Source organism: Lasioglossum baleicum, chromosome 5 (assembly GCF_051020765.1).
Source record: "Lasioglossum baleicum chromosome 5, iyLasBale1, whole genome shotgun sequence".
Lineage (NCBI taxonomy): Eukaryota > Metazoa > Arthropoda > Insecta > Hymenoptera > Halictidae > Lasioglossum > Lasioglossum baleicum.
The window spans coordinates 8,264,507-8,290,350 of NC_134933.1; the positions used below are offsets into that span (position 1 = coordinate 8,264,507).

The following is a 25,844-nucleotide window of genomic DNA, read 5'->3' on the forward strand; positions in this document are numbered from 1 at the left end:
TCATCTATCGACTATTACAAATTTAATCCAACATAACTCCGAAAATAATATTTGCACAAATATTTATATTCCCTGTACTTACAAAAATGTTTTCTTTTTAAGTTTCTTTTATTCATGAAGCGAAATTAAATGTATTTGCATGAGCACTGCTTGTGTATTTACATGCATTTACGATGAATATGTCTGATGGACGTAGGGAAATTAGCTATTTAAAAATAGGGTAGGAATACTAACTATGCAAGAAACAGCCCAAACAATTAAGTGTCGGCCAACAATTTAGAAGTACATCGAATACAAATTTTCTAGTGAGAAATTCGATTTTTTTTTGGAAGGTACGGTTTAGGAAATTGCAGTTTTTAAAAAGTAGCACACAGGCTACCATTTTCCGACTTTCAAAACTGAGTCCGTGATAGAAAATACCACAAGATCAGGAAATCAGGAATATCTCAAGAAAGAATTTGATCTACACAAAGAACCATTAATAATCTCTCAAGAATTTCTTGAGAAAGAATTAGGAATAGACAAATCCGACAAAAGTAGGAGGTTAGCCGCCACAAATCCATCGATATCGATACCGTTTCCATTACTCTCACAAATGTAACATCAATGTACTAAGACTAAGCATCGCAATTGAAAAAAAGAATGTCTTTCCTATTCTGAGTCTCTTACAGCGACAATGCCTTAAAATTATATTAAATACTTGTCGCACATTTTTCAGCATTCCTTTTCCCTTCTCTTTCCTGTTTATTAAGCTCATCAAGGATTCGCCTGTATGCAGATTTCGCAACATTGCTTCCAGGATAGCTGTCGGCGTATAGACTTTCCAATTTTTAAATATAAAGTTGTGGATACGTCACCACATTGGTCACATGCTTTTACTACTTCACAGCTCTACAAATGTTTCCTTAAATAATTATAGATCAAGACTTCTTTGATTCAGGAATAAATAAAAATTAATACAATCGATGAGGACTTTCCAAAAAATTGTGATGGCGCATCTGTACGTATGTAATTGTATTCAGATTAATGATCTCTGCCCATCTAATCTGCTCGTCAAGATCTATGAAAGAAATCATGTGGCTGAAAGCATATATTTTCATGTTTTCCTTCGCGAAGAAATATTAATAATGTTTTGCAAATAATAATCTGAGACGCAAATCTTATGTATAAAGACAAACGTGCGGTTGATAGTGTATATTTTTATGTTTTTCCTTACGAAGAAATTTTAACAATTTTTTTTATAATTAATTGACGACGCGTTCTAAAAAAAATGGGCAGAATACGTGATTGGCAAAGCCTTATTATAAAGTCTGAGACGCAAATCTTATGTATATAAACTCTGAATTCTTCGATTCAGGGATAAATCAAAATTAATAAAATCCATGAGGACTTTTTGTACATAGTCGTATTCAGGTTAATGATTTCTGCCCATCTATTCTGCTCGTCAAAATCTATGAAGGAAAAATCTGGTTGAAAAAGTGTGTATTTTTATGTTTTCCCTTACAGAGAAATATTAACAATTTTTTACAATTAATTAACGACGTGTTCTACAAAAAAGTGGCCAGAATATGTGATTGGTGTAGCCTTATTGTAAAGTCTGAGAAGCAAATCCTATGTATAAACTCTGAATAATTATAATTATATCAAGACTTCTTCGATTCAGGGACAAATAAAAATGAATAAAATCTACGAGGAGTTTCCAGGAAATTGTGAATGCCGCATCTGTACGTAGTAGTATCCAGATTAATGATACCTGTTCATCTAGACAGCTCGTCAAAATCTATGAAGGAAAACATGTTGTTGAAAATATATATTTTTATGATTTACTTGACGGAAAAATATCAACAATTTTTTACAATTATTTGACGACGCGTTCTACAAAAAAAAAGTGGCCAGAATACATGATTGGTGTGGCCCTATGCTAAAATCTGAGATGCAAATTCTATGTATAAACTCTGAATAATTCTAGATTAAGACTTCTTCGATTCAGGGATAAATGAAAATGAAAAAATCCATGACGACTTTCTGTATGTAGTCGTATTCAGGTTAATGATTTCTGCCCATCTATTCTGCTCGTCAAAATCTATGAAGGAAAAATCTGGTTGAAAAAGTGTGTATTTTTATGTTTTCCCTTACAGAGAAATATTAACAATTTTTTACAATTAATTAACGACGTGTTCTACAAAAAAGTGGCCAGAATATGTGATTGGTGTAGCCTTATTGCAAAGTCTGAGACGCAAATCCTATGTATAAACTCTGAATAATTATATATTATAAGACATCTTCGATTTAGGGACAAATGAAAATGAATAAAATCTACGAGGACTTCCCAAGAAATTGTGAATGCTGCTTCTGTACGAAGTACATACATAGTATTCAGATTAATGATCTCTGCCCATCGAAATGTGCTCGTCAAATTCTATGAAGGAAAACATGTTGTTGAAAATGTATATTTTTATGATTTCCTTGATGAAGAAATATTAACAATTTTTTGCAATTAATTGACGACGCGTTCTATTTTTAAAAAAGTGACCAGAATACATGATTGGTGTGGCCTTCTTTTAAAGTCTAAGACGCAAATGCTATATATAAAGTCTGAATAATTATATATTAAAACAGGGATAAATGAAAAAGAATAAAATCCATTAGGACTTTCTGTACGTAGTCGTATTCAGGTTAATGATCCCTGCCCATCTAATCTGCTCGTCATAATCTATAAAGGAAAACATGTCGTTGAAAGTGAATATTTTTATGTTTTCCTAGACGAAGGAATGTTAACAATTTTTTACAACTAAATGCCGACGCGTTCTATTAAAAAAAAGTGATCTGAATACATGATTGGTGTGGCCTTATGGTAAAGTCTGAGACGCAAATTCTGTGTATAAACTCTATTATGCAAATCCATATAGTACTTTCAGCTTGCAACATCTCCAGGTATTATTGTAATCAATATTTTGAAACGATTTGTAAAAAATATTTTATGTAAATTCGCGTAACTTATTCCATATAGGGATACGGGTGCATTGCTATTGAGACCGAGGCAGATCGCGAGTAATTCCCTGCCGAATGTCTATTTTTTACATGTACGATGGCATAATTGACTGAAAAAATGAATTTCGAAACCGGCGTGTGTGTTCTGTGCAGGAATTCGACTTGACTGGTCTCGTTAAACATTTTGTTCAAGCGAATATCGCGTCGTCCATTTGCATTGCATCTTCGACATCCTTGTATCTCGATCCGTGTACAACGCTTCGAATTCGTGAGAATCTGCGGGTCGGATCGACGGATTTTGGGCAGGAATTATTCGCTCCGACATTGGAGCACCTGAACCAAGCCAATAGATCGCTCGGCAATAAACATTTTTCTATTTTTAACTTAATTTTTCGGATTAGTCTATCCGCCGTCCGAGAGAACCATAGGTTCGCGCGGATCGAGGCGTTTTTAATGACTGAAAACGGAGTAGATCGGTTGGTTTAACGATCGCAGCATGCGCAGCGAACAATAATCTATCGATTCCGTGCAAAAAAATATCCGGTAACGCGGCGTATTATCGTTTAATTAACGAAAGTTTATCGGGCGGTCTCGGATTCTCGGCAACGCGGTATTGGAATCATAGTAGGGGCCTCTCTCCATGGTCCGCGCTCGCGCTACTAGTACCGACCGTTTTCCTGCGAACGACCAATTCCGAGCTTGCTCAGCGCCATCTGCTAAAGACACACGTTTGTGCAGAAGTCGACGTTGGTACTTTTGTTTTCTTTTTTTGTTCAAAGAAACAGTTTACCGAGTTTCGTTAAGAATGGAGGACAAGACTAGCTCTGCTAATACCACTGTCTCGGAGAATCCGTCGTCTGGAGGTAGCCCGGCGAAGAAGGCGGGAAAATCGAAGGCGAAGCCGCAACGTACGAAGTCGTCGCATCCGCCGACATCAGAGATGGTGAACAACGCCATCAAGGAGTTGAAGGATCGCAAGGGATCGTCCCTGCAAGCCATCAAGAAGTACATCGCGACCACGTACAAGGTCGACGGTGAGAAGCTGGCGCCGTTCATCAAGAGGTACTTGAAGACGGCCGTTACCTCCGGCGCGGTTGTGCAAACCAAAGGAAAGGGCGCGTCCGGTTCGTTCAAGCTGTCCGTACCTAAGGGCGCTGCCGAGACCAAGAGCAAATCATCGAAACGCGTCGTCAGGAAGGCCGAGCCTGCCGACAAGAAGCCTGCTGAAAAGAAACCAGCCAGTCCGAAGAAAGCAGCCGCCAAAAAACCAGCTGCAAGGAAACCCGCTGCAGCCAAGAAAGCTCCAGCATCGCCGAAGAAGGTGAAAACTCCCGCTGCCAAGAAAGCCGACGCAGCAGCGAAACAGAAGGCTGCTGCCCAGACCAAAAGCCTCTCCAAAACCAAGAAGGCTACCAAAGCTCCAGCGGCCAAGACGAGAACCCCCAAGCCGAAGACCGCTAAATCACCAAAAGCCAAGGCTGCCGCGAAGAAGTAATCGCTTCGCCACGATTCTTAACCATTGGCCCTTTTCAGGGCCACAAAATCTATAACACAGGAACGTTCTCCAATTTATAAACTGTGCTCTTCCCTTCATTCCTTCCCTACTCGAACTTTATAGAATTTTTAGGCAAGTTTCTTTTCAATATTCATTGGAGACTTCGGACAACATTTTTTAGAAGAATTCATTCATTCAGCTTAGATTGTTCATTTTGTACATAATAGGAAAAGTATTATGTAGGTCATTAGGAAACTGTTGTGGTATACATCGTATGTTATAGGCAAGTTTTTTTTCAAAGTAGTTCAATTATCATTTGAGACTTGAGACACAACTTTTCTTTTAGAAGAATTAATTATTAATTGAGTCGTTCAGAAAATATATATAATTTCGTTTTTTTCGTGTATATACAAACAGCATTGTTTCCATTTGTTATTGTTTAATCTTATTGTAAATCGCAAAATCTTGGTATATCTTGGCAGCTGACATTTCGTCATGTCATTTTCTGCCTCGCAGTGCTTTCTAACCTTCCAAGCATTTTTTTCATCGCATCAAACATGCAAAGTCAAAGTATGCATTTCCTTTTGCTTTTTATCACCGCAAGAGTAAAGAGTGCAGTGCACGACAAAATGTCATAAAGCTTATTCTAAAGGGTAAAAAAAATTAGCCGAACGATCTAATAATTCAGTTTAGATATGTTTCATTTTGTACTTCTACGAAAAGTGTCTGTAGTTACATAACTAACACGCATAGTATGCATCTTAATTGATCAGTATAGGATAATCTATTTCTAATGATGCTGTTTAGGTTAAGTTGACCGAGACGAATCCTTTCGACCAAGGAATGTACTAGGAAACACGGGAGGTGTTCTCAGTAGATCTTTTTTTAGTTTAATCATTATCATGTTTTCATTAAACAAAATGTTGATGTCTTTAGGATCTTGGCGTTAAACGCAAATTTTGTGAAATTGTAACATGCGGCGTTTCCCTGTTGCCCTTTTCCACAGGTGTCCTCCACACGCTTATGCTACGATTTTTCAGGACAATTTTCAGAGTTCCGACGATCGCAGAAAGGAGAAATTAGTATTCCAGCATCTCATGTTATCTTAGGAACATGACTCGTTGACTCATGGTCACGAAAGAATGATGGAACAAACAGTCACCTAACCAAACAAGTTGAAAATTTTTATACAGAATTTTATAAAGAAAACGAACGAATAAATTGTTTTAATATTAACCGTGCCTTTAAAACTTGTAGGTTAGAATGACTCGTGTTCAACTGTATAAACCTAAGTACAGAAAATAGAATTGTCGGGAAAGTATGCTCGTCACGATTTTATCGAGAAAACGTTACGAATGAATGATCAACTAGACGATCCTTCTTCTTCTTTCCTTTATTTCGTTTTCTTCTCTCTTTTCGCGATTCCCGTTACTCATATATGCATCTATTATTTTGTGCTATGTTGCGTATAAATGAGACTGGATTTTGAAGGTTAGACGTAAATACACACAACGCCGTCATTATAAATAGATACTATACATATTGTACTCTAGAGTTCATTGAAGATATATATATATATATATTTACTTTTATGCGACACTTAATCCTTGTTCTCGGATTGTGTCACAGTTTTTTGTAAGAGTAGACTCTGTTTTTCATTATATCATATGACGATTGACTGAGCGATACATGAAAACCCAGTAGGAATAAGTAAGAATATTTATTATTATATAAATAAGCAAATGGTAATGAAAAATACAAAACGGATTGGAGGTTATGACAAGTTCTTTGAGAAGTTATAGCAGAACGTCCCTTGAACGTCGAGAGATGGATATTTCAAGTTACGTATAACTATTGCAGAAGAAAAAAAATATATAAGTTCTCGAGGAGAAAGTCTATTGTGCTCGTAGCTTTTCCTGGGAGCAAACAGCTGCAGACCACGTGAAGAGGACACGTTGTCGATACCTGAATCTCGTTCCCGCCAATTTCAGCCGTAGCTTCTGTTCGCCTCTGTGCCATTCAGAACGTGTTACACCAATATCAATAGCCAGAGATCGAGATCAACGACCCTGGCTCCTGTTTTTGCTATATTTCGTCTGTAGGATGGGTCTGTTCGGTAATCGTATTTTTTTTTAGCATCGACGTCATGGTATTATTCTAGCGTTCTGAATATTTTCAATTTTTTCTATGTTTTTCTGGCTATATAAAAAATATGGTGGTTACTTGACGAAGCATCTGTCCGCGTGGCGGTCAACAGCGCTCCAATCGCCAGCCGGCGACTCCAATTCGCAACCTGATTGGTGGAGCGCTTGGCCCCCCGAAAGTGTATAAAAGCGGATGGTTAGAATGGCGGACGCATCATTCTTCGCTGAGTCTCGTTCGAGAGCACATCGAGGTTCCTTTTGTTTCGTTCAAGTCTTTTTTCCGTCTAACCCGATAAACATGTCTGGTCGCGGCAAAGGTGGTAAAATCAAGGGAAAGGCGAAGTCCCGTTCTAACCGAGCTGGTCTTCAGTTCCCAGTCGGTCGTATTCACCGTCTTCTTCGCAAAGGCAATTACGCCGAGCGTGTCGGAGCTGGTGCTCCAGTTTACTTGGCAGCAGTGATGGAATATCTGGCTGCCGAAGTGTTGGAATTGGCGGGTAACGCTGCTCGTGATAACAAGAAGACCAGAATCATCCCCAGACACTTGCAACTGGCCATCAGGAATGACGAAGAGTTGAACAAGCTTCTGTCCGGAGTCACCATTGCCCAAGGTGGTGTTCTGCCTAACATCCAGGCAGTTCTTCTGCCCAAGAAGACCGACAAGAAGGCGTAAATTCCTCTTGGTTCACCAACAAAACCATACCGGCCCTTTTCAGGGCCAACAATTTCATAACGAAGGAAAAACTCCAATTCTTGTAACTCCAATTTTTATTCTCATTTTTATTTTACTCCTTTCTATGTTTATTGAACAGTTCAATCTTTGATGCGTAACATTGCTGTCAATTAAATACTTGAAATCGTAATATTGTAAAATGCAATTTATATTGCAGACGCTTGGACAAAATTGCATGAATTTTATTGCTTCTGAGCGAAAGGATACTGGAATCAAATAAATGTGTTTGCATTGATTCGAAGACACAGGAGCCAAATAAGAGTTCTCGTCTCTTATTAAACTAAAACTAATTCAGTGATGTCCTCGAATCTTTTTAATACGACCACAGCGCTTTATATATTGTGCGTGCTCATTTTTATCATAAATACATCAAATCCACTGATCAATGAAGATAGTGAGATCACTTTTTAGTATTTTATTGGCATATATGTCATAAAGAAATCGATTCTTCTCCGTCAGTGAAACAGCATATGCTCGTATCATATATACAATTGACAAATAGGAATTTCAATTGCTATTTTAGAATAATACTAGTTCAGATTATTTTAGACTAGTTTATCATTATTATTAGATTAGTGTGTAGTTAACTTTGTTCAACGCGTAGTTAGGGTTGCCAGATCTTCTATATTTGATACGAGTCTTCTATATTTGAACTTGATCTCCTATATCATATTTGAATAGCATATAATTTTCAAAAATCTTTGAATAAAAAAGTTTAAAATGTGCTGTGTATACCTCTTTTACTTATTTTGAGCCGTATTTGGATAATGCATTTCTGGCTACCCTACGCCGTAGTATAAAGACAGATTGATCGCAGCGCGTATCATATTCGTATAAGATAGAACGCAAGATTAGAAAACGTTGGCAGTGCATATTTCGTTCAATTGTTATCGCGAGATATGTATGTATGTATTGCTAACCTCTGTGATATTCAGCGGCTCCAAAAGCGAGCCTAGGTGGACGCGGGAATAATGTGAAACTAACAGTGATCTAAAATACTAAAACCAAATACCTAAAATATTCCGCATAGGTTCATTTCGCATTAAAAACATGTTTTTCAAAAGGATTTTTAGCTACTCCTAAAAAATTTCTCACCGACCGTCTGTGTCGTATCAAACGACTGGTTCTGTCGGTATTTGGCTAACAGGTCGAGTGTCTTGCCACGGCGCGGCGTCACTATCGCCCGCCCACGCATCACTATGTATGTTTTGTTGTGACGTGTTATCATTATTGAAATGATAAAGATGCTTCCATGAGAAATGATTAAATGAATTTTTTCATTCAAGCACATATTGTTATAAAAATTGCAAGAAATTTAAATAAATTCAGTGTTGTCATTTTTATAAAATGACGCATTTTGTGCTCGGAAGAAATGTCAGAGTTTCGGGTCGGATATAAAAGCTTGGCGGACCGCAGCACAGATTGAGTACGACTGATTTAGACGGATAAAAATCGCTGGCCGGTGTTTGTGGCGTGGTGATCGTATCAATCCGAGGCCGACGGAGCGTTTACCGGGTGACTCAACCGACGTAACTCGGTTTCGAAGCGCCGAAAGAAAGGGAAAGTACAGCCGGGACATAGAAGCATGGATGCTTGTCGCGCTGCCACGCGCGCTCAGTCCGCGGAAAGCGGCTGAAACGCACGCGAGAAACGATCAGACACGCCGATCTATCGCGCATTCGTGGAAAATCGCGGTGCAGTTTTATTAGAGTCGATCCCAGTGCAACCCTTCCGTGCGATAGACCGAAGCGCCGACCGTTTGTTCTGTGATGTGGATCGTGCCGGATCGTGGAAAGGTAGGCAAACTCGATGGACCGAGAACGCTTCGAGAGACACCACGGTGCTCATCCTAACGATTCAAGACCAGCTGATCGACACGACCTCGCGACAACCTGCAGGAGTCGCATCGACGATCCTCAACGAAGTTTCTTCCGCTGTGGGGATTAAAGGGATAGATACACTTTCAAACAGAATTACGAAATTAATCAATTTAAAGTAAGGAGCAAGGTGAATGTCAAGGATCAGGACTCTCTGCAGATGGTTGGTGATCTTTATATGTATTCCTGCAAATCTCTTGCACTTTTGCGCTGTGAATAATTCCTCGATCTCTTCACGTGCAGACAATTATGGACGACTATCAATTATACCAACAAACAATTAAATAATATTGAACAAATTAGTGAAATTAGTGAAGTCCTATTTTGCACACCGACGATATAGGCAATACAATTGTTTTGTATCGAAAGAAGAGTAAATTAACCATTGGATTGCGAATCTTTCTGCGCTCATGGAAAAGATGAGTAGGTCACATTTAGGGTTGCCAGATCTTCTATATTTGATATGAGTCTTCTATATTTGAAATTGATCTTTACGCACCTATAGGAATCTTCAAAAATTTTTGTTTGGATAAAAAATTAAAAATGTGCTGTGTACCTCTTTTACTTGAACTCCTATATTTTGAGCCTATCCCATATATACATAATCGCAGTTTTCACTACTTCTTCTATATTTGAATAAAACATTTCTGGCAACCCTAGTCACATTGGCAAACAGTGAAGAGATTAGAAAAATTTGAGGACATCGGTATATTATTTTCAATTCTAAAAATTTGTAAAAGAAGGACAATTACAATTGATGAAAAAGATATTTATTTTGCACCAGAAGAGCATCAGAAGAGAGTCCTAATTCTTAGAAACGCTTGGTGCTCCTCGCTCGAAATTTGTTAATTTCAGGCAGGCTTTGTAATTTCAACTTTGCCGTTGTTGTTCCAATTGAAAGTGGCGTCGAAGGACGACGACGCAGCGGAGAATGGATCGAAAATCTCGTTCGTTTCGTCGGTCTGCGTCTACACTTTTACTTTGACCTAGAAACGCGGTTCCCGCAAAATTAATAACTGCATGTTGGACCTCGATCGCTCGGGAAAATGGATTTTCCGCGGGTAGATTCGATCGACGTCGGACCCGATCGACGAAGAGCTGTATAAACGCTTGGGCGTAGCAAACTGCAGATGAGACCGCGGAACAATTGCTGCAGGATCGTGATCCACAGATTAATGGCTCGGAGGTTTTCGCGGCGCGATTAAACGCGGACATTGAATTAAAGTCTCCAGAGAAAGTGTTACGCGTGTTTGTCGGTATTAAATAATACAGGTTTAATATCTTTTAGAAACGACTGGGTTTTCGAGTTTCTTGGTTTCTGGTGTGCGTTCGCTTTAGCTAGAAAAGGTGCGGGATTTGAAAGCGAGGCATTTTCAACGGTTGACAAGGATTAAAGATTTACAGGAGACAGAGAAAGGTGGTTTAAATCGGTTTATATCGGAGTGTACCTTATAATTTACTTATTTAAAAATATTTATCAATCACAAAGTTATGGCTGACTATTCGGAGGTCCTGTCGAATGAGACGGAGACCATTGCTGCTAGATACTGGTTAGGTTAGGTTAGCCCCTTGCTCTACGATTGATTTTACGGTTTGAATGATTAGAACTTTCTTCGTGGTTCGTAATTTCCTAAAAAAGGAGGAAATTAATAACTACACATTAACAAAACCAAAATAGAATATCATCTCGGTTTAAAGGAGATTAATAACATACATATTTATTAGACTGTGTTCAAAATGTACAACACGAGTCTGATACGATATTGTAGGACAAGGGGTTGAACACTTTATAAGATTTGTGTAACACTGTATACAGTTACAGTTACTGAAACGTGTTTATCCTAAAAAATGTCGTAGAAGAGAAACGAAAATTTACAAACGAGATCAAGGGTTAGTATTTTCTCGAAATCGAAAAACTGATTCAAGATTGAAAGAAGTGAGTCGAGACGGAACGAAATAGAAGATATACACACAGTCAAGAGAATCGGTAATCGTTTGCACACATAATTCTAGTACACATCTCTCCTCACGGAGTTTCATTAATGGTCGGCATACTCCGTAACCATGTGCCGACCGCCTATGCTGGATAACACTATTATGCCACGATTACGCAATCGTGGAAATTTCACTTTCCGCGGTGGAATCGCGGTCAGCGTGGATTGGAGCGCGATGGATGCGGGCTCCGCGAGATTGCTGACGAATAGTGATCATTGAGCGCTCACCAAATCGGATATTCAGCATGATTTTGATTTCTTATGACCGTTGCTCCCGCGTTCGGGTTCCCCGACTGTTTTCGTCACGTTTTTTCGTAATCACGCGACTCTTGCTCGACCGGTCTGCCCGTTATTAACCGATTATACTTAGCGCGCAAGGACGACGACGCTTGCTTTCATTTGAGCGGCGCAGTGCAGCGGTTTCCTTGGACTTCAGATTCAGGATCGGTTTAATGCTCGATAGATCATTAGAGTGGCTCTTATCTACTTTTGTCAAACATTTTTGTCAAAATTTCCTCGGCGGCACCCCCCAGAGTTGTTCCAAATAATTGAAAAAAACCTGTACAAAGTTTGGGCTTAATTGGATGATGGGAAAACGTGCCTCGAATGGTTTAAACATTAAGATGATTTATTTAATGCTCATAAAATCTTCTAAACTATTTACGGCGTCGAAAATTATGTTAAACAGAACCTGTAGATCTGGACAGGACGCGTCTTTTATGTCCTATTACTTTTTTCGTAAAAATTGAGATAAACGTCGGACAAAATTCCAAAAATTTGTTCTGAAATTTGAAAATTGAAGTGTAGTTTCGTCGTACAATGCTTTGTACGTCTTTTTCGAGACGTTTTAAAGACGGCCTTGTGCTATCTGATCGCGGAAGCGAGATATCTGGTCCAAGGTAGCGAAAGGGTTATTTTCTAGGTTTTCCAAAAATGCAAAAAAATTCTGTAGTACGTAACGAAGTACCTATTTCAATTCAACAATCGCTGGACCGTCAAACGTTTAAAGAACGAACGGAGAAAAAATAAAAATTAGAAAGAAAGTAATTCTACAGTGTTTCGCTCTGGACATGAAGAAGCCTGGTTTCCGACGGAGCGGAGAGTTAAAAAATCCTTAGCCATGGACCATGGACTTTCAAAAATTACATAATATAATCGGCGACGTAGATAATCTGTTAAGGACGGCGATCGTCGTAAATAAACGTTTGGAAACAGCGATCCGAGTGTTTTCCTTATTAGCCAAGGATCACACGCGTATTGACCTCCGCCTGACAGAGACAGCGAAACGCCTCGAGACTTATTGTTAGATGTTAGAATAATTTCGAGTTGGAGTTCGGCCGTCTCTTCGGCAACTCTGGCGCTCCCAATGATATGTAGTTGGTAGCGAGAAGCTCGCGATGTCCTATTACACAATCGTTACAAAAGGAACCGGTGGCTGGATTGCGCAACCGAGCGAGCTCGAAGTCGAAGACTCGCGTGCGTTTCGTTGCCTCGCAGCTGAACTCCGCGCCGCGATCTTCTTCGTCGAAACGCGACAGCTATGTACCTGGAAAACAACGGGCTCGGTTTAGTCGGAACACGTGGTTTACACGCAGCTCCGCTGCGCAATATGACGACCATTATTCCGCACGCTGTACGGAAGACTGGTTCACCTTTCCCAGCGTGATGCAACGGGTAAGAAGTATCCTTGAAACCAGCAGCGAGTGCGAAACGCTATTACACACCGAGAGAAAATTAGAAGGTTGTCGTACAGTCGACCAGGCCCCGTTTAATTTCGGTCACAGGGTCCTGCGAAAGTCTAGGTTAGCCTCATGGAGCTCGATAACATTCGCATAAATCCTTTCTAGCGATTATCGTCTATCGTTGCGTCGCGTCGAGGAGACAGCACGTTCGCAGCCCCTTCGACTTCGACAGACCGGGCAGGGCTAATGTATGATATCCTTGAATGGCTTCGACGCTTTCTCTTCTTGGGCCCTGTGACGTTCATAGCTAGACTATCGTTAAAAACATTCACGGCTTTTCGTAGATGAAGTATGGAAAGTGTTCTGACAGAACAGATATTTTCTAATCTGTTTAAAACAAACCAGGCCCGTGCATGGCTAAACACTTTTTAATGGAACCTTCAATAGCAACAGCAATTTTCATTGTGAAGTAACAAGTCACCCTCAATAACGTCATCTAATACTTTCATTTCAGATCGTAATGTGAGAGAAAATTTCTATACTTTCTTTTGGTACAGCACAATTGCAAATATTCCAGGTTCCATTTAAAATTGTGCCCAAGGTGGTTCAAAAGGGACTTATCTCCGATGACAGACAGTAGTTCGTTCTATTATATCGGAGGTAAGTTCCTTTTCGGCAAATTCAAGACTACCTTCTCGGCAAATTCAAGGCAGGTGAAGCGTTAAGGAGGTATATTAACGAAATATTAGGTTGTCCCAAAAGTGTCTTTCGGAATGTGATCCTTTAATATTGCTAAATAAATATTAGGTTGTCCCAAAAGTTGCTTTTCGATGCATGCACATAATGCAAATTCATATTAAGAAGTACTAAAACATTAACATAAAGATTATCGTATTGTTTGTATTTATTTAGCGACATTAAAGGAACACATTCCGGAAGAAACTTTTGGGACAACCTAATGCAAACAAAGATGCTCCACTGAACTACACTGAGCGAAGCGTTGGCGGTTGCGCCGCGATTTAGCAACGAACAAGAAGCGAATATTGAGAATATTATTGATCGTCCAGGGGCACACTTAAGTGTGCTACAACGCGAATTTTTTTGACAAAAACATAATGCCCTTCCTAAAACTTTTAGAAAAATCTTGCAGAAAATCAATGTCGATCGAGCCCCGGTAGAGAGACCATCTCCAAAGACTTATGTATGACTCATATGTATGTACACTGCTGTGCAAAAGAAAGAAGCACTCGGTTATATATAATATAGAAAAGCGTAAAAAAAATCAAATAAGAACACAGTAAGTTTTGAAAAAGGATTCCGCTGTACAGTAGCGCGTTATAACTAGTTGGGGCCTTGGGCAAAGTAGAATGTCAGGGCCCCTAACCCCAACTAAATAACTTTATGAGACAAACGTAGAATTTGGATCTTGGATCTTGGTTTGTGTTCCCCTTTTGCTTGGGGCCCCGGGCATTTGCCCAAATTGCCCATAGGGTAGCGCGCCACTGCCACTGTTTAATTAAATAGTTCTGAGAATATGTGTTATTCGGATTATCTGATACTTTAAATGCACTAAATCAATCATTGTACAATACAATTTCTACGTAAAGATATTATGTGTTTGTCATTATATTTTATAATTATACTGGGTGCTTCTTTCTTTTGCACACTAGTGTATATGAAATCAAGATTTAACATGTCCGCTACTACATACTGTAGTGGCCTAAATCTTTCGATCCCTGATTTTTATAACGGAGACAGAGGGAGCATCGAAGCATCGGAGAATCGGGAGAGGTCGGGAAGCTATTCAATACATAGAGACATTATCGTTAGTCGAAATTATAGTTGGAAGTACGTACAAAGGTATGCTAGTAAAGGGTGGTCGCTTCAAGTTATAATGGAAATGCGATTCACCCGGCATTGTTGCACTCGACTGCGCTACGCCCATTGTCTGGAGGATAGACGGGATAGACGGGTAGCGGAGTTGTTATCCGATATGCGATGCAACACAATCGCTGTTATTATCCACTTGGGGACGGGAAAGTTTGCATGACTTTTATTCCACGAGATTGTCGCAATACCGTCATAAACGATTGAAGCTCCTGGGAACGTGCATACGGTCTTATTCGAAAGATTCTACGAGAAACGTTCGTTCTTCAGAATTGATTCCATGTCTTCATCGATATTAAAAAATTAGCCTTCACAGTCGAAAAAGGATTTCCAATATTCTGTGAAACTTATCGAAAACATTTTCCTACTTATTATATTGTCATAACTGGGGAAACGTTCGTTCTCCAGAAATTATTCCACATCTTCAACGATATTGAAAAATTAGCCTTCGGAAGCGCAGAATGTTTTTAAAATTCTATAAAGTTTACTGAAAATATTTTCTTACTTATTATAGTGTCATAACTGCATAAAGGTCCGCAGTCTCTACTAACGACAATGGTTAGGTACTTGATAGCGAGGTCCCCGCCTTTACGATATAATAAAATGATATTCAGCGAGACCCTAATTTTATATGAGGATTACTTTTAAGTCACCGGTGACTACCATGAGGCCCACCGTGTTATAAAAGTGCTGTTGTTAAGAAAAACAGTATAATAAAACACAACGACAGCACAATAAAACATTTGGCGTGCAAATGGTCGGATCGGTTTATGAGGCGAGCGATAGCGAGGTCATTTTCAAGAAAGCCTTTCTCAGCACGTGCAATTCAGATGTTTCAGACAATCTCGTCCTTTAGAATCTTTCGTTTCCAGCCACGAAAGGAAATGATACCATAAACCCCCTCGTTTCCGAAGGGTCCCGCCGACCGAGGTCCGATGGGCCCACACAGTGATGAGCGAAACGGTTATCGACAATTTTGTTCACCAGCAAAACATTTATCGAAAACAAAAATTTTGTCAATCAATGTTGCCAATTTAAAAAAATTTTAGAACAAGATTTATTACATTTTCGGTTATTTGCTATTATTCTTTGTTATATGTATAGAAATAACATTATATAGAATTATAGAAATAAGAAGCACTTTCTAACGGCACATTTTTCACAATATCGTGAACATTACATTGAATTCATTTAGTTTCGAACAACGTGATGTGAAAAAACTGATAAACTCATTTTTCAAAATTTTGTCTTCCAATTAGACCACTTTCATACTCATGAATGAATAACATAATTATGGGCTTATATTCTTGTTGAACTTGCAATTAACGAATGTCTTTTTCAGGGTTAAGACGTCCAGCGATCGTCAGACGACAAAACCGGATGTACGATGATCTCGGTTGAAGATTGACCAGCATTCACGATGTTGGATCCGGTGCTGGGTATGTCGTCGGTATGGTGGTTGGTGATGTACGCCAGCATCCTGCTGCTTCTGTCGCCTTTGGTCCTGCTGTTCGTCGTCTTCTTGCCGAACTTCCCGATCCTGCTGTTCAGGAGGATGTGCTACATTCCCATCGAGTCTATATGACGAACAATCCACCGATCTGTGATCACCGCTATCGTCTCCCTTCGCACAATTCGACCGCGTACGAACTACTATAAACTTCGATCAACCGAAACAAAAATGATCAGACCGCTCGCAAAGTCCTTACACTACGGGGATGTATGTACGTAGAAAAATCGTTTATCCTTTGTTTTATAAAATGTACATCCCCCGACAAACATTGAAACAATTTAACGAAAGCTATAATATTACGTTGTGTATTATCACTGCATTGCAAGATTATGGACGTGACAAATTTATGAGGGGGGTGGTGAACGTGTTAAGATTTTGAGGCATCGGTTGTGCGAAGGATCACGATGGCTCAACGCGTCCAGAACACGGTTACTTTGTTAATTGCGTAAAGAATATTACTTTACTGTAGTTGTGTTAAGAATTTCGTGCGGAAATCGATCGGCAAGGATTACAGGCGTCGTCGAAGGAATTAGACCCCGTTCAGACACGGCGGAAACCGCGCGTTTTCAAGTATGTACGAATACGATGCGAATGTAAATTTTGCGTTTGTAGTTTTGGATCGTTGAACCGCGGGGACACGCGTGAACGAATACGAAGGCGCTAATGTAAATAAGATCCGCGCGTTTTTAGTTTTGTATTGTTGCATCACAGGGACACGTGTGAACGAATACGACGGCGCTAATGTAAATAAGATCCGCGCGTTTTTAGTTTTGGATTGTTGATCCGCGGGGACACGCGTGAACGAATACGAAGGAGCTAATGTAAATACGAGAACGCACGGTTTCCGCCGTGTCTGAACGGGATTTGAATCGTTCCTCGTCACAGCGATTAACCTGGGCGCGAGATCGACCATTTATGGGTCGTCATCGTGATTCCAGATAATGTCGGCGGGGTATCTCGAACAATAGGGACAGGTCAAAAGTGCGCCTATAAAGTTTAAGTGTGAACCGAGGTTAGCAGTGCCGCAATCGTTCGTCCCACTTAGTATGTAAATGATTCGTATAATTAGGGATATCGTTCGCCGGACGAAACGCTGCGACCTCTGCCTATTGTATGCTAAACCATGCACTCTGGAATTCCCGAGAATATTGCCGATTCGCGCGAACGCGAGGTTATCGGGCCGCTTTTCTTCGGGATTCTAAGCGGCTCGCGACGTTCTGATATAGTGCCACGCGATTCGCGACCGTTGCCAACATTCTGACACTCCCGTGGCACGCGCGAACCGCCGAATCAACCGATTTGTAACGGGACGCGATTCGCAAAAGCGAGACGATCGCGAGGACCCGACCGAAACCTCGACGTACCGATCCCGGAGCTGTCTATCGCGAAAGCTCGAATCGCGTCAGTCGCGTCTTCAATCACATTTTGTATATAAACGTCTTCAATTAGTTTAACAGCGTTTATTTATAAAGACCGCACGAACGCGTCGACTGCCACGGTGGTCACCGGCGACCGGCGCTATCGATTTGTCTAAAAATGATTTTGTCGTAAAATTAGCGGCACTGAATTTATTCGTTCTGAAATGAAATAAATTATAGCGTACGATGGAAACTTCGTTATCAAGTAATAATTATTATAACTCGACGAGACTTGTGCGAAACGTACAAAATCCTTTAACCCTTCGCATTCGACTGGCGACCCCGAGGCGCCACTTCAAGTTTTACGCTTCCAAATTTGTTTATATCTAATAAACTGTTAACGATTCAAGTATGGTGTGAGTTAATGCTTTCGATTTCAATTCTTCGATTAGACAAGAGTATCCCGGGAAGCGTAACATTGTTTTTATATACGTGACGCTACTGATAAACGTGTTGGAATATGTACTAATCTGTTTTGCAAATATTTAAAAAATCCCCTGCTATGGGAACATTGCATTCGTTCCAAACAATTGTAAAATAAATGGTGGAGAAAACATTTTCAAACGACAACATTTTTAGTGGATACTCTTATACTTTCACTATAATCTTCTGCAAACTCATTTTCATCGGTGTGTCAGTTTCTAGTCTTATGATTTAATGAACAAAGGGTGATGCTTTTTTATAGTTACTAAATCCACTGACACTCGTCACCACCCACCCCCGGCCCAACGATCGCCTAACTGACACGGATAAAGGCTGACGTTTCCACCGTTTTTCATCGCGCAACTGCGTCATTGAACATTCGCCAATGATTTTGTGTCGTTGAGCCGGATTGTACGACTTTTATTTCATTACAGCCCTGATAAATGGTTCGAGCGGGTGATTAGAATGTGTCACTTACCTTCGGAAACCAGGTCTCGCGACACAGCAACCGACGCGACGTTTGCTATTAACCACCAACTGAAATATCCGACAGCCGTAGCCTATTCATGCTGTCTTATTTTCTATGTTCCATAAAACTGTAATTTATGTGCGACTCGTGACTGGATGGTCTTGCTTTGTTAGCAGGGGGAAGGAATGATCCCTTAGTACCTGATCGAACGCTATTGTAGTATGTCTATTGTCCTCAAATTCCTGGAAACCGGTCACTCGGTTAATAATTATCTGCCTGTTGAAGGTCGCGTTTTTCATTGCAGCCGTCGTTGGGGGTAGGCACACCAATTGAAATCGAAATTCAACTTTCAACCATTATATATACGTATATATGTATATTTATAATTTATTAATATATATATTTAAATCTAAATTCAAATTCAACTTTCAATCATTATATTTAAATCTCAATTCAAATTCAAGTCTCAGCAACCCAATTTAAATCGAAATTCAACATTCAAGCAATAGTATTTAATTCAAGACTTAAATTCAACTTTCAATTATTATTTGTGCCTTTATTCACACTTTCGTAATTATGAGCACGTATTAGTCCCTGTATCTTGCAATGAATTCGGACAATTTTTATTTTACATAAGAATCCGCGATCTAATATTTTTTCTTCTTGACGTTGTCACAGCGCGTTAACGATTCAGCACATTGAAACTTGGTATCGGAAAATGAAATTCTTACAGCAAGTAAAGGGTATAAACTGCTAAGTTTGAATAATTCAGCCCTCCATGTAACTCTTTAAAAATTAAATAGCGTTCTTTTAAACTAATTTTTACAAACGCTTTTTTCAGTATTGCAAGAGATTTCTAAGCTAACGCACTTGGCCGTATTTTGTTTGATCTCGCAACTTTTTACGGCCATAGGAACTTGGCTCCTGTTTACAGGATGTTTTTGTTGGGATATATTTATCAGAGAAATTTGAAGAAACATTATTTCTTGCAGAGTCGGGATGAAGAACAATTTTCGAAGGCGTCGTCGTTCCTCGAAGGACGTAGTCGAGTTTCTCGGACGGTTTACCGGTGCATTGGGATCCTGCACACGGTAAACTGTCCTTCTGCAGTTGTCCGGTGGTACAGGCGGGTCCGAAGTCGAACATTACATTACCGATCGGCGAGTACTTTCGCCAAGTGGTGTTCGTAGTGGGGGACAGGGGACTTGAACCCTGGGACCCCATGAGCCATATATACTACGGTCCCATGCAGCTCTCTTGCTACTTGGTGTCAGCTTCTCGACGGTCCTTGCTCCAGTGTAAAGTCGCATCTGTAGTGGGAGGCGAGCGAAGCAAAAGGTAAGCGTCTGATTGGTTCAATTTCGAACTGGAACGCGTGCATCGAACAAAAATATATTCTTCGTACCCGAATAAAACTATGGGTCCTGTGGAATGGGAGAGATCGAGCGTATGTTAATGAGATGAATCATGGCGGCATGCGCGTCCTCGCGATAGCGATTGCGAACGTTGCAGTTTCAGTATCGCGTACCCTCGAGACGCGACCGATTTGCGACGAACAGGATCGCGAATTAACGATTATCAAGTGCACCTGCGTGGCTCGGCTTTGCAATTCTCTCGCTTGATCGTCCTTGGCAAACGTTGCCGCTGTCTCCGGTTCTTTGTCGCCTCGTTGCAGCCAATTGTTATTCCTGGACCGCGGATTTTCAGACGGACGCGAGAAGCACGACAAGTTGTTTCGTTGGAGGGAAAGTTCTGTCGTATTTTAAAGATAACGTTTGAATTAATTTATAAAAATATATGTTTTATATCATTTCCATTGTTTGTCACAAAACTTTTGTTGCCATCTTTCAGATAACCTGTAAAAATTACCTGCTTATTTCAAATACGACAGAACGTTCTTCCAGCCTAATAGAATCCTCGATTCGGATAATTATTCGAGTGAGAGTACGTTTGGAGAAAAAGATATTTTTACCAGTACCTCAAGGACGAAATGTATGTTCTCCATCTCGTTGACTGCACGAATGTCGATGTTGAACGCCGGAAAACCTTCGTGAATCGCGCGAGAATTCGAAATCGCGCGAAGCATAGTTGTGTCTCCACCGGGTTGAACTTCACGGGAAGGAAGAATTTCACCAGACACGCCTACGACGAAACCACAGGAAAATATTCCGTGCACGATTCCACCACGGCTGTTTCGTATGCGTTCCCGCGATCTTTGTGCACGGGTGGCGGTCATCTTTCCAGAAACGACACCGATCACCTGGCTCGACGCGTGTCTAGAACGCGCTGTCGAAATCCCCGGAGAAAATTCCGGCTTTCTCTAGTCAAAATTTCGAGTTCGGAAGCTCAAGGACGGGGAGTTCGTCGGAGTCGAGGATTTTCTAGATGAAACGGTCTGATAACGTGCCAGCGACACGATTCGTTCATTCAAAATATGCGCTTTTCAAGGACGGGCACGTAGGAAGGGATTTATAGCCGCATTGTGGATACGTTGCGTCACGATCTGTCGTTTCTGCGTTAACTCTGTTGACAGCCGGGTCCGTTTCGCGTGTCAATTTCGGGCCATTCGCGACACACCGCGTGCGTGGTCGAGATTAGAGGACTCCGCGCTATAATTTCTCAAGCGACACGACAGTTTACGTGTATCCGCTTCGGCGTCGTTATGATCGAGACTCCGATATACATACCAGCTCGTTCCCGTTTTTACTTCTGTTACTGTTACCGTTGCGTCACTCCGAGCTTGTTAGAAATTCTAGAATTACATGGCATAGAGTCGAGAAACGGCGCGACAGAAGGTAGATCGTTTTCAGAATTGGAAGGGCGCGCGATGCGCCTTCTCATTTCTCGATAACGCGTGCGTTGGGATGTTTCAGTAGTCCGAAGTACATGTCTATGGTCTATATGTATTTCATACTGTTATTTTCATAAAAGTATCATAAATAAATGTCACAATGAACATAAAACATTGAGTACAAATATTACTTTGCACTGGGGCTCCATGAGCACCCCACGTGGATGCTTTCGTTTCAGAAGTCCACGTGGGCACTGCCGACACAAATTCATTTTCTTGCGGAACGTTTCTCAGAAGCTCGGGACGTGTTTCAGATGAAGCTGACGATCGTGCTTGCGATGGTGGCCCTAGCAGCGGGCCACCCGGGGCTGCTGAAGGTGCCGAAGGTGTACAACGCGGTGATCACCAGCAACCAGAACCTGTCTCCGTCGCGAGCGTTCCCGGTGATCCAGCCTGTGATCCACAGAACGGCGATCGGCTACGTGCCGCCGATCTACTACCCGCAGGTGTCGCCGCAAGTTTCCGGCCCGGAGCTGGTGCATCTTCCTCAAAGCGAATCGAAACCGAGCAACCGTGCCGAAGTGCAACCGGAAGCTGTAGCGGAGACTGCAGCGGAGGATTCGAAGGTTCCGGAGGTCCCGGAGGTGAAAAAGGAACAGCCCACGGAGGAGAACAACCAGCCAAAGTCAGGCCCGAGGAACAGGAACGAAGAACAGCCTCTCAGCTTCTACCCGAACTACCAATCGCTTTACTACGACCCCTACTTCTACACGTACAGCGGAATCAACCCTCACCTGGTACCCGGGACCTACTACGTCGATTATCAACCCTACGGCACCCTCGACCCGATTCCCGCGTCCACGCCGAAGAACGGGGACCCGGGACACCTGCTCCCGGGTTATCACGAAGAAAGGAAGGACACCGCCAAGGACGACAGACCGAAAGTACCCGACGTACCCCCGCCACCTCTTCCGACAGCCGTGCCGAAAAATTCTTGAAGCTGATTATCTCGGGAGCATCCGTTCGGTCCAGACGCGACCGATTCGCGTCGGATGACTGACGCGTGACACAAAAGATTATATTGGACTCTCTTGAAAATTCGTTTTCCCATATTTATTGTGCCGTGGAACATGATTCTGATGTGAAAATTACAAAAAACAAGACAGCGGACGGGTGTGTGACAAAAATCATTTGATCTCCACCAGTGGCGCACCCAGGATGTAATCTTGATCCCAGTCCTAGGTTTTGCGTGATGACCCTTTTTTCTTTAGCCAAAATATCTGTCAACGGTGCTATTCCGCGATTTTAATTTTGGAAACTAAACATTTTTTCTTTGGGGGGACCGCCCCTGGGTGCGTCACTGGTATAGATTGTTGTTAGATTACTTCAGATAGCGAAAAACGTAAGATTCCGCGCTGTCACATATTCTTCCAACGCAGAGAGTCGCTAGAGTGGAATCTGTCGGCTGAGAGGGAGTGCGGAGACTTTTTCTGGCAACTCTTCTAAGGACACTAGCATTAGGCATCTTATAAGGCAATAGCATTTTGAAACAGCTGGAATGTGTTTATTACATTATTATCATGAACGCGCATAAGATCCGCAGTCTATTCGTTATTGTTGACTGTAACACGTCCAAACTTGTACTTCGAGCTTTCGTTATATAATATTATATTTTACATCGATACATATTGCAGTCGTTGGAAATGACCTCACAGATTATTGAACGCCTCAGCAATGGCCGCCCTTGGACGGATTCGTGTAAAATTTTACGACAATCGTAATGGATCCGTTTTCGACACCTTTGGCCCTTATCTTCGCCGTCTTTGAAGTTTTCGATACATTCATATCCAGCGAAGGTCCAGAGATTTGGTACGCGATGACGCAGTCGACGCAGCTCCCTTCCACTGTCGGTGACGATATCTCTGTCTCAACTATCGTGCTTCTCTGAATGTCCAGCACCAGGTTGTGCTGGTACACCTTATTCAAACTCTCAAGATTTTTGCAGTTACCTACTTCCTGAATGTTGGTGGTTTTTGGTTGTGCACGTGGGGTTGTTGTGTTCTGAAAGATGAACGACATTCTTTAACCCCTGCGAAGACATCGCAGCGCGCTCCTCGAGAGCGTTGCCGCACATATTGACGAAATGTGACGTTAACCGCTGATGGTAGGTATTAGGTATACGAGTATGCGGGACGGCGCAGAGGCAAAGAGGAATATTTTCGCTGTGTGCATTGCGTGAATTATGGTGGGGAGCTCGAGCGATAGCAAATGTACAGTTAATCCTCTGTAAACGCAGAAAGGTACGACAAACACAAAAAGATATCCCCTCCACTGTAGTATGTGAGTGTGAACCACTGCTAATGCGACGCGGAGAGTCGCAGTCGCCGGCACAGTTCAAAGGCCCCTGCATCCTCAATGTAATAATATTGTTTTTATTATTACTTATTTTTTTATGAAACTTTCACCAATATATTTGTGGCATTTCTCTGATGAAAATAGTACCAAACACGATATAATTTCAACTGTATTTAGCGGTTTAATTGACGATGAAAGTTTCGGGTGCAGGGAAGAACAACGTATGGGAAAGAAAGAGACGCGGAGAGTCGCAGTCTACGAACTTTGCAAACGAACCTCCCCGAGGCTTTTGCGTTTATAGAGGATTTACGGGATTTACGAATATACGTGTGGGGTCAGAATTGACCTTGGCACGAACCGCTGCGCTGTGCCTCGGTATTCCGAGGGTTAATAAACTAATTTGATTCTACTATCGCTGGCAGTAGGAATTACTTTGACGATCTTGTCCTTTGATCTAATGCAATATAACCAAATAATACAGATGATACGTGTCACGAAAACATTGTCAGGCTTACCGATTTTGATCCAGCAATTATGTCATTCTCATCCCTAGCGCTTCTTTTCTCCTCAACGACGGGCAAGATGGACCTCGTTGGTGGATTGGTTCTCGCGAGTACCTGAGGAGGTGGAGTAGCGATCGGCGACTTCGTCGTCGCTTCCTTCGCGAACCAGTCAATTCCCGTCTCGGTTCTCAGAGATTCGCGTGAGAAGCCCAGATTGTACCTGATGGGTCCTTCGGTGGTGGTTGTCGTGGTGGTGGTCGACGTCTGCTGGTACTTCCGGAGTATCTCGCGGTTCCGCGCGTGAAACTTGTCCATGATGGCTTTCCTCTGTGCGTGGTATTTTTCATCCTTATGGCGATAGCCGCGCACCGTTTCCGAATGATTCTGGTGGCCGGAGAGTTGCTGCTGAGCCGCGGTGTCGATGTAGCGTTTCGTTTTCTTCGACTTCTTCTGGCTCTGGGTCTGCGCTAGTTTCATCTTCTTGTGGTTCCTCTTCGCACCTGGCCGCGCCTCCGGAGCGATGTCTCCGGGAGCAGGTCGCTCTTTGATCGCGACTCTGCTTGGTTTCTCGCCATCGTTCTCGTTGATCGTGGCCAGAGATCCATCGATCGATCGACGAGACTTCCGCGGCTCCAACGGCACACGGGTCAGTTTCGGTTTTTCCGTTTCTGCTTTGGCTTCCTGCTCGGGAACCGCGCTCTTCAGCAGATCGTCGTCGGACACGCTCGAGTTGCCGGGATTCACCTGGTCGAAGCTCACGTACGCCTGCGTTTCCGCCAGGCAACCGATTATTATCACGAGAACACCGGCGAGACACGCGCCCCTCATCGTCGCGATCATGCTAACGTGGTTTGTCACGATCCACGATCCTCGGGCGACTAGTCGCGAGAGTGAACCAGCCAGAAGACTGGCGATGCAGCGCCGTTGCAGCTTTGACCCTAGGTCTTATCGGCCACTGCTCGAGGCAAAGTTCCCCTCGTTGCTGTGTGCATAACATGATAGCTAAGTATAGAAGCGGCGTCAAGATCGAGCGACTCCGAGGCGGCCGCACGCGGAAGAACATCCAGTCAGCGATGGAATGAAGTACCCTGTAAATGGACTCGAATCATGATCTTGATTCGATTCGAAAACCCTCTGCAAGTGTCTCGGAAGAGAGAAACCGGGGCTTGGAAAATTGCCAGGGCCGTGCGATAGAGTTTCTCGGTATGATGCGAGTCTTCGAAATGCCGCCCCTTAAGGGGGTAGACAGTTCTACCTAGAAATGATTTTCTAGCGTTTCATCATCTTTTATTTCCTTGAATTTTAAAACGTCATGTAGAAACTGAACATTTTTCCTATGGGTTTCCAGAAGCGTGAATCGTTCATTCAGAGAATTAAGGGTCATGTCCGGAATACATATAATTGAGAGAAGTTTATTAAGATTTTTAATTATATTGCTGCCGGATGCGACCGCTCCTCTGTATAATAACACGGCACGGCCCTGGAAATTGTTATAGTATATTGGTTTCTTGGTTCTTGAAACTTATGCAGCACCTGTTTGACTGTTACGGAAAACGGGAAACTTAGCTA

The 25,844-nt window shown here is 41.9% G+C and overlaps 4 protein-coding genes across 4 annotated transcripts; 3 read left to right on the plus strand and 1 right to left on the minus strand.

Moving 5' to 3' along the window:
- The first annotated feature begins 3,693 nt into the window (after positions 1-3,693).
- LOC143208576 (uncharacterized) lies at positions 3,694-4,534 on the plus strand. The gene has a single exon (XM_076423054.1). It carries the CDS (start codon positions 3,797-3,799, stop codon positions 4,484-4,486), a length of 690 nt encoding a protein of 229 aa, XP_076279169.1. The 5' UTR covers positions 3,694-3,796; the 3' UTR covers positions 4,487-4,534.
- A 2,321-nt stretch (positions 4,535-6,855) lies between these two features.
- Positions 6,856-18,086, plus strand: LOC143209067 (histone H2A-like). The gene is made up of 2 exons (XM_076424268.1): positions 6,856-9,159; positions 16,146-18,086. The coding sequence occupies exon 1, from the start codon at positions 6,929-6,931 to the stop codon at positions 7,301-7,303; it is 375 nt and encodes a 124-aa protein (XP_076280383.1). The 5' UTR covers positions 6,856-6,928; the 3' UTR covers positions 7,304-9,159; positions 16,146-18,086.
- Positions 18,087-19,166: 1,080 nt separating this feature from the next.
- Positions 19,167-23,105, plus strand: LOC143209066 (uncharacterized). Its single transcript, XM_076424267.1, has 2 exons — positions 19,167-19,964; positions 21,732-23,105. The coding sequence occupies exon 2, from the start codon at positions 21,732-21,734 to the stop codon at positions 22,413-22,415; it is 684 nt and encodes a 227-aa protein (XP_076280382.1). The 5' UTR covers positions 19,167-19,964; the 3' UTR covers positions 22,416-23,105.
- On the minus strand, positions 22,516-25,185 carry LOC143209065 (uncharacterized). The gene is made up of 2 exons (XM_076424265.1): positions 24,288-25,185; positions 22,516-23,478 (listed from the first exon to the last, which is right to left on the minus strand). Exons 1-2 carry the CDS (start codon positions 25,113-25,115, stop codon positions 23,146-23,148), a joined length of 1,161 nt encoding a protein of 386 aa, XP_076280380.1. The 5' UTR covers positions 25,116-25,185; the 3' UTR covers positions 22,516-23,145.
- Positions 25,186-25,844: the final 659 nt, after the last annotated feature.